Genomic DNA, 10,239 nt, shown 5'->3' with positions numbered 1-10,239 from the left:
GTCACACTATCCATGGTGTTACAGTGTCAGTGTTGACAGTCACACTATCCATACTGCTATAGTGTCAGTGTTGACAGTCACACTATCCATACTGCTATAGTGTCAGTGTTGACAGTCACACTATCCATGGTGTTACAGTGTCTGTGTTGACAGTCACACTATCCATACTGCTATAGTGTCAGTGTTGACTGTCACACTATCCATGGTGTTACAGTGTCAGTGTTGACAGTCACACTATCCATACTGCTATAGTGTCAGTGTTGACAGTCACACTATCCATACTGCTACAGTGTCAGTGTTGACAGTAACACTATCCATACTGCTATAGTGTCAGTGTTGACAGTCACACTATCCATACTGCTATAGTGTCAGTGCTGACAGTAACACTATCTATACTTTTACAGTGTCAGTGTTGACAGTCACACTATCCATACTGCTATAGTGTCAGTGCTGACAGTAACACTATACATGGTGTTACAGTGTCCATGTTGATAGTAACACTATCCATACTGTTGCAGTGTCAGTGTTGATGGTCACACAATCCATACTGCTACAGTGTCAGTGTTGACAGTCACACTATCCATACTGCTACAGTGTCAGTGCTGACAATAACACTATACATGGTGTTACAGTGTCCATGTTGATAGTAACACTATCCATACTGTTGCAGTGTCAGTGTTGATGGTCACACAATCCATACTGCTACAGTGTCAGTGTTGACAGTCACACTATCCATGGTGTTACAGTGTCAGTGTTGACAGTCACACTATCCATACTGCTACAGTGTCAGTGTTGACAGTCACACTATCCATACTGCTACAGTGTCAGTGTTGACAGTCACACTATCCATACTGCTACAGTGTCAGTGTTGACAGTAACACTATCCATACTGCTATAGTGTCAGTGTTGACAGTCACACTATCCATACTGCTACAGTGTCAGTGTTGACAGTCACACAATCCATACTGTTACAGTGTCAGTGTTGACAGTCACACTATCCATACTGCTACAGTGTCAGTGTTGACAGTCACACTATCCATACTGCTACAGTGTCAGTGTTGACAGTCACACTATCCATACTGTTACAGTGTCAGTGTTGACAGTCACACTATCCATACTGTTACAGTGTCAGTGTTGACAGTCACACTATCCATACTGCTACAACATCAGTGTTGACAGTCACACTATCCATACTGTTACAGTGTCAGTGTTGACAGTCACACTATCCATACTGTTACAGTGTCAGTGTTGACAGTCACACTATCCATACTGTTACAGTGTCAGTGTTGACAGTCACACTATCCATACTGCTATAGTGTCAGTGCTGACAGTAACACTATACATGGTGTTACAGTGTCAGTGTTGACAGTAACACTATCCATACTGTTACAGTGTCAGTGTTGACAGTCACACTATCCATACTGCTATAGTGTCAGTGTTGATGGTAACACTATCCATGGTGTTACAGTGTCAGTGTTGACAGTCACACTATCCATACTGCTATAGTGTCAGTGTTGACAGTCACACTATCCATACTGCTATAGTGTCAGTGTTGACAGTCACACTATCCATACTGCTATAGTGTCAGTGTTGACAGTCACACTATCCATACCGCTACAGTGTCAGTGTTTACAAGTCTTCTTCATTCATGGACTGTGACTCCAAAGTTCACTTGCATGAAACGAGTGGGTTTTTATGTGTATGACCGTTTTTACCACCACCATATAGGCAGCTATACTCTGTTTTCAGGGAGGGGGTGTCAAGAGCGAGGAGTGGATGCACGCCAGGTGTGTTGTTGTTTTCAGGTTTTTTTCCATAACCCAACGAACGCTGACATGGATTACAGGATCTCTGACGTGTGTTTTTCATCTTCTGCATGCAAAAACACACGAAGGGGGTTCAGGCGCTAGCAGGTCTGCACTGTGCATCAGTTGACCTGGGAGACTGGAATCAATTTTGACCTTTTACCAACCAGGTGCCCATGCCCGGGATTCAAACTCGGGGACCTTCAGACTGAAAGTCCAACACTTTTACCACTTGGATGTGGTGCCTTCGTGGGTTGACAGTAACAACAAAACACTGACAACAGTAATGGTGAAGCAAGAAGCCATAATAATGGTAACAACAACAACAACAAATAATAATAATAACCTCCACAACTACAGCAACAACAAAGAAACAAGAAAGAAAAAGGAGAAGAAGGAAACAAAAAAGGAAACGAAGAAAAAAAAAGAATGACAGAATAAAGGGGAAAAAAGGAAAAAAAGGAAAAGAAGGAAGAGGAGGAAGAGGAGGAAGAGGAGGAAGAAAGAAGAAGAAAACAAAGCAGAGGGAAAGGAAGTAAAAAAAACAAAAACAAAACCAAAACAAAGAAGGAAACAAAGCAGGAAGAAGATGAAGATGACGAAGGAAATACACAAGGAAAGAAAGAAGAAAAGGAGCAAGTGTTATGTACAATGTTATGTACACTGTATCAATATGTACAATATATAACAACACTTAAAACAATGAACAGCTATATGAAAATCAGAGAGAGAGACAGAGACAGAGAATCACACAGAGAGGGAGAGGGGTAAGGAAATAATTTGATTAAAAACCCAGCGTTTTCCTCATGTTAAAGGATTGAGCACAAAGTGCTCTTCAACAGGTCTCCAATGAATAATGCATGGAAAGAAACAAGGGGGCAGGGGAACAAAGACGGAAAGAAAGAAAAAACGAAAAGGACAAGTCACACACTGAGAATGAGAGACAGAAAGTGAGAAAGAAGGCAAGTGATAGGTGATTAAGGATACAATCATGCAATCACTGAGAGACGACAAGCCATACACAATTAATAAAACGTTCAAAAAATCAACAATAACACTGTACACATGTATACACCCCACCTCACCCCACCCACCCCCAATTTTTTTTTTTTCTTTTGTATAGCAATCAACTTATCACCACACACACACACAACACAGACCACATACACACACAAACACTGTCTCTCACACACACACACACACACACACACACACAAACACTGTCACACACACACACATGCACGCATGCACGCACACGCACACACACACAGTGTGTGGATTGTAAAGCATACAAGCTTGCTATTGGTGTTCCAGTTCATGCTTCAACTTGAAAAATCTACACAGAAATTAAAGCATTACCCTTTGAAGAACAGATGAAATTTGCATCAGCAAAATACATCCTGAGAAGTACAACAGTTCAAAATTCAAATATTGCCGAGATCAGTTTAAAATCAAGCCTTCATTTCCCTAAAAGAGCACAGTCTATTCACTCCCTCACGACTATAGGTACTTACCTCTGGCATATTCAAAATATCATGAGTGAATCCAAATCAAACTGCCCCTCTGTTATCATACACCACAATACCTAAATGGGAGAGGAACAACGCAATATTTGACATTAATTACCGAGATTTAAAGAAAGCTGAAGGCCCTGCTCTCCCTGCTTTTGTTAAATCTCACATTCAAGAAAATCATCCAAATCACCTGAAAGTATACTGATGGTTCAGTACTTGATAACAACCAGGCATGGGCAGTATTTATAATTCCGTCATTAAAAGAAGAGAAGTGCTATCATATCGGTAAAGATTTTTCTATATTCACAGCAGAACGTATGGCTATAATAATGGGATTAAATCACTTACTAGATCTTCCCATTACCATATTTCAAGTGTTATTTTGTGTCGATTCTAAATCTGTATTTACAAGCATTAAAATCTTTTAATTTGATGACAAGAGGAGAACTCACATCATAAATTTATCGTATAATTTATGTTTTGACCATCCGTGGTACAAAGATGAACTTTTGTTGGATCCCTTCTCACGAAGGGATTGTGGGAACTGAGCAGTGGATTGTTGTGCCAAAAAAGGTGCAATGAACATTTACAATGCCATAGAAATTTGTATTCCATATTCATTACAAGAAGTTTATTCTCTACTGAAGAAAACATGCTGGAACCATGTCAATAAACTAAAACAGGAGTCTGACCCTGACAGAGAAAACACTGATAATAGCTCGAGCAAAACTGATCGCATGTTTTCTTTTAAAACAAATGGATATCACAGCAGCATAAGGCTCACCATATATAGACTATGACTGGATGCCACAAAAACAAAATATACTTCCTATGTGACTTGCATTTGCGGCAATGAAATTACCCCCGTGCACATCATCCATAAATGTGAACAGTTAAAACCATATTTACCTACATCATTTACAAAATCTGCAGTTCCATCTGCTTCCACTGGAAATGTCTTATATGATAATCAACATGTGGTTGAAATAGTTCAGAGTTTAATCTGGAGCCCAATTGGCTTCTTTTTTTTTTTTTTTTGTAATTCTACTGGTTGACTAGTTATTTTGTTTTCAGTTTTGTTTCATTTATATTCTTTTTCTTTTACTTTTTTTAAAAATGCTAACTGAGGAAAGAGGAACAGGGAAAGTTGTGATGATTTAAGGCATGGGTGGTGGGGTGGGGGGAGATGACAGAGTTTCGTCTAAAATCACAAATGTGGATAGATGTTAAGCAAAAGAATGAATGAACACACACACACACACACACACACACACACACACGCCAGACCAAGATCCAAACCTGGATCCCTCAAACAGTAAGACCTAGGCTCGAACCACAGGACCACAGTGCCTATCTCAACCTGAGGCTATGAAGCGGAAGGACCCTGACATCGACAGGGACAGGAACGGTTGCATGTCAATCAGCGTCAGTCACACAGGAAATGTCAAGTTAAGGGTCCTCCCCTCTGCTGTCTGTTGCTTCACTCAATGCTGAACTAAAAATAAACACCACGCTGTTATCAGACTGACAGCTGGGCCAGCAGCAAAGTGTCAGATGGTCATAGTCGGACATGACTATCACACAAGGTTCACAAAACGTTAAGGATCACTTCATAAATGGAAATGTATTTTCACTCATTGTTTAAAAAAAGTTCCTGCTTGATTAACTGATATAGATACTTATAATATAGCGCTTATCCTCAGCCGGAGACCAAGCTCTTAGCACTTTACAAACACACAGTCATTTGCACAATAGGCTGCCTACCTAGGTTGAGCCGACTGATGGCTGCCAATGGCCACTCATCATTCATTTCCTGTGTCAACGAATCTGATTTCAGGCACACACACATACACACTCACACAGACTTGTAACATTTTTACGTGTATGACAGTTTTGTTTTTCATTTACCCCAACATGTAGGCAGCCATACTTCGGTCTTTTTTTTCGGGGGGGGGATGCTTGCTGGATATGTTCTTGTTTCCATAAACGTTTAAATGCTGTCACGGATTTTAGGATCTTTAACTTGCGTATGTTCTGTTTGTGTGTATGCACACAAAGGGAGTTTGTAGACCTGGGAGATCGGAAAAAATCTCCACCCTTTACCCACCAGATGCCGTTCCCAAGTTTCGAACCTGGGATCCTCAGAATGGATGTCACATGCTTCAACTACCCGTCGAGAGATGATTCAAACTATGCAGGCTACATATAATCTATCACTGGCCTCTCATTTCAGTACACACAGACACAGCTGACACCTGTACCATGAACAGCTTGAAAAATGTGTTTGAAAAATCAATGCTGCGGCCAAAAATTTGTATTTGTATTTCTTTTTATCACAACAGATTTCTCTGTGTGAAATTCCGGCTGCTCTCCCCAAGGAGAGCGCGTCGCTATACTACAGCGCCACCCATTTTTTTTTGTATTTTTTCCTGCGTGCAGTTTTATTTGTTTTTCCTATCAAAGTGGATTTTTCTACAGAATTTTGCCAGGAACAACCCTTTTGTTGCCGTGGGTTCTTTTACGTGCGCTAAGTGCATGCTGCACACGGGACCTTGGTTTATTGTCTCATCCGAATGACTAGCATCCAGACCACCACTCAAGGTCTAGTGGAGGGGGAGAAAATATCGGCGGCTGAGTCGAAATTGACGGTAATTAAATAATCTATAATTAGTATAAATGGTAGCGGTGGGTTGGTTGGGGTTTTTTTTATGGTAAAAAAAAAAAGAAAAAAGAAAGAAAGAAAAAAGGCTTGTACATGTTGCAAGAAAGCACCTGTGGTTATGACTAGTGCTCATTACGTGACTGCATACATCTAGTTATGACTGATGCTATTTACGTTGACTGCATAAATCTGTGGTTAGCCAGGAAATGATCACTGTTTCACTGTACTCCAAAGAAGAAAACTCTCCAAGTTCCCTCCCCTAATGCTCTGTAGCTTCCTGTGAACCCTGTAGTTCCGTTTTTGGGGAGTTTTTTTGTTTTGTTTTTGATTGTTCATCCACCTACTTCCTGATTGTCATTTTTCTTAACCTGTCAGCAATTAGTTACGGACATGCACTGGAGTCTGACAGCAATAACAACAACAACAACAAGCATTTTAAGTCATTGGTGTCACTGACTGCCTGGAAATAAAACCACTATGTCTGTCAGTGGTTGTTACATTAACAGGTGTGTTCTAAAACTGATAAAAAAAAGAATAATTTGAAAGAAAAGCTTGATTGCTGGAAATGAGGAAGGGACATAACTGTGCCACACACACACACACACACACACACACACACACACACACCAAACACACACACACACACACACACCAAACACACACACACACACCAAACAAACGCACAAACAAACACACACACACACACATACTCACAAACCAAACATACACACACCCCAAACACACACACACACACACACACACACACACACACACACACACACACACTCCCACACACACACACTCACCAGGGTAGTTCTGGGCGTAGCCATACTGTGGAGGTGGCTGCTGAGGCTGTGCCATGACGGTGTGTCTTCTTCACACAACAGTAACTGTAACAGTCAAACAACATCACTGTCATGAGGCTGTGCCATGACGGTGTGTCTTCTTCACACAGTAACTGTAACAGTCAAACAACATCATTGTCATGAGGCTGTGCCATGACGGTGTGTCTTCTTCACACAATAATAACTGTAACAGTCAAACAACATCACTGTCATGAGGCTGTGCCATGACGGTGTGTCTTCTTCACACAACAGTAACTGTAACAGTCAAACAACATCATTGTCATGAGGCTGTAGCATTACGGTGTGTCTTCTTCACACAACAATAACTGTAACTGTCAAACAACATCATTGTCATGAGGCTGTGCCATGACGGTGTGTCTTCTTCACACAATAATAACTGTAACAGTCAAACAACATCATTGTCATGAGGCTGTGCCATGACGGTGTGTCTTCTTCACACAATAATAACTGTAACAGTCAAACAACATCATTGTCATGAGGCTGTGCCATGATGGTGTGTCTTGTTCACACAACAATTGATAACTGTAACAATCAAACAACATCATTGTCATGAGGCTGTGCCATGATGGTGTGTCTTCTTGACACAACAATTGATAACTGTAACAATCAAACAATATCATTGTCATGAGGCTCTGCCATGACGGTGTGTCTTCTTCACACAATAACTGTAACAGTCAAACAACATCATTGTCATGAGGCTGTGCTATGACGGCGTGTCTTCTTCACACAATAATAACTGTAACAGTCAAACAACATCATTGTCATGAGGCTGTGCCATGACGGTGTGTCTTCTTCACACAATAATAACTGTAACAGTCAAACAACGTCATTGTCATGAGGCTGTGCCATAACGGTGTGTCTTCTTCACACAATAATAACTGTAACAGTCAAACAACATCACTGTCATGAGGCTGTGCCATGACGGTGTGTCTTCTTCACACAATAATAACTGTAACAGTCAAACAACATCATTGTCATGAGGCTGTGCCATGATGGTGTGTCTTGTTCACACAACAATTGATAACTGTAACAATCAAACAACATCATTGTCATGAGGCTGTGCCATGATGGTGTGTCTTGTTCACACAACAATTGATAACTGTAACAATCAAACAATATCATTGTCATGAGGCTCTGCCATGACGGTGTGTCTTCTTCACACAATAATAACTAACAGTCAAACAACATCATTGTCATGAGGCTGTGCCATGACGGTGTGTCTTCTTCACACAATAATAACTGTAACAGTCAAACAACATCACTGTCATGAGGCTGTGCCATGACGGTGTGTCTTCTTCACACAACAGTAACTGTAACAGTCAAACAACATCACTGTCATGAGGCTGTGCCATGACGGTATGTCTTCTTCACACAATAATAACTGTAACAGTCAAACAACATCACTGTCATGAGGCTGTGCCATGACGGTGTGTCTTCTTCACACAACAGTAACTGTAACAGTCAAACAAACATCATTGTCATGAGGCTGTGGCATGACGGTATGTTTTCTTCACACAATAATAACTGTAACAGTCAAACAACATCACTGTCATGAGGCTGTGCCATGACGGTGTGTCTTCTTCACTCAACAATAACTGTAACAGTCAAACAATGTCACTGTCAAGGCTGAGGCGATAAACCAAGGTCCCAATGTGCAGCACAAACTTGGAGCACTGAAAAACATCCCATGGCAACGAAAGTGCTGTACTCTGACAAAATTCTGTTGAAGTAATCCTCTCTGATGAATATACAGAGATGTCAACCCCTGTCAACTGTTCGTTAGAACAATCAGGAAATTTGGTAGGAACATTTTGAATCTAGTACTGTAGTAGAAACACTCAAACTCCAAGTACAAGCAACATCAGCAAACATACATTAAAAAATTCTTATCTACAAACTTAATCCACCGGGCACAGACACTGTTTGAGATGCAACTTGATTTAGCCATGTTCTCTCTTGTTCGGGCAAATATTAAGTTGATTGGTCCACTCAGTGCTGTTTCAATGTAAACAAGCTCACGATTAGTGTCGAGTAATGGCCTAGAGGTAACGTGTCCGCATAGGAAGCGAGAGAATCTGAGCATGCTGGTTCAAATCACGGCTCAGCCAACAATATTTTCTCACCCTCCACTAGACCTTGAGTGGTGGTCTGGACGCTAGACGATAAACCAATGTCCCGTGTGCAGCATGCACTTAGTGCATGTAAAAGAACCCACAGCAACAAAGGGTTGCTCCTGGCAAAATTCTGTAGAAAAATCCACTTTGATAGGAAAAACAAATAAAACTGCACGCAGGAAAAAATGCAAAAAAATGGGTGGCGCTGTAGTGTAGCGACACGCTCTCCCTGGGGACAGCAGCCCAAATTTCACACAGAGAAATCTGTTGTGATAAAAAGAAACACAAATACAAATTAGCTGAGCATCATCATGCGAGACCATGGTTAGCAGTAACTGCCCTGGCCTGGTGGTCTATAGGTCTAGAGCATCTGGGTAATTTTGCAACAGGAAAGCATGTGTCCATGCTATGTAGTTGAAAATGAACCCCTCTGAACAATTTTGATGTTGGCGTAACGTCAGAACAAACAGAGATCGAGCGTAATAAAATATGGCTGCTGTCAGGCATTTGCCTAGCAGATGGGCTATGCTGCTGTCCGGCATCTGCCTAGCTGATGGGCTATGCTGCTGTCAGGCATCTGCCTAGCAGATGGGCTATGCTGCTGTCAGGCATCTGCCTAGCAGATGGGCTATGCTGCTGTCAGGCATCTGCCTAGCAGATGGGCTATGCTGCTGTCAGGCATCTGCCTAGCAGATGGGCTATGCTGCTGTCGTCAGGCATCTGCCTAGCAGATGGGCTATGCTGCTGTCGTCAGGCATCTGCCTAGCAGATGGGCTATGCTGCTGTCGTCAGGCATCTGCCTAGCAGATGGGCTATGCTGCTGTCGTCAGGCATCTGCCTAGCAGATGTGGTGTAGCATATACATGAATTTATGTAAACCCAACAATGCCTCCTTGAGAAACTGAAACTGAAACTGTGCCATTTTGAAGTGCCTTCCTCACACAAAAAAACTTAACAGTCAACAACATCATAGTCAACATCAACATCAGTGTGTTATGTTATTATTAATATTATTATTATCATCATCATCATCAATGTTCATCATATTGAAAATAAAGACAACATATAACATTAACTATAACAATGAAAACAATAATAAAAATAATAACAATGAAATTGATGATGATGATGATGATAACAATGATGATAATAATAATAATAATAATAATAATGATAAACAACAACAAAAACAATAAATAACAACAATAATAACAGCAACAGTAACGCATCAAAAGCAACATGGTATGGCTTGGTGAACGTAGACAAATCTAGGAACGT

General features: G+C 41.0%; 1 protein-coding gene across 4 annotated transcripts in view; it reads right to left on the bottom strand.

Moving 5' to 3' along the window:
* LOC143276738 (protein lifeguard 2-like) overlaps positions 1-10,239 on the bottom strand; it is a 48,443-nt gene that overhangs the window by 32,526 nt on the left and 5,678 nt on the right. For all 4 annotated transcript variants that reach the window (XM_076581400.1, XM_076581401.1, XM_076581402.1 and 1 more), the window contains exon 2: positions 6,788-6,871. In XM_076581400.1, the coding sequence (XP_076437515.1) occupies positions 6,788-6,842 (55 nt within the window). In that variant the 5' untranslated portion in view covers positions 6,843-6,871. The remainder of the gene's footprint in view (positions 1-6,787; positions 6,872-10,239) is intronic.

The sequence above is a fragment of the Babylonia areolata genome, chromosome 32, assembly GCF_041734735.1.
Source record: "Babylonia areolata isolate BAREFJ2019XMU chromosome 32, ASM4173473v1, whole genome shotgun sequence".
In the NCBI taxonomy this organism is placed as follows: domain Eukaryota; kingdom Metazoa; phylum Mollusca; class Gastropoda; order Neogastropoda; family Buccinidae; genus Babylonia; species Babylonia areolata.
The sequence above is the reverse complement of the archived record's forward strand: the minus strand, read 5'-3'. Positions and strand labels throughout refer to the sequence as shown.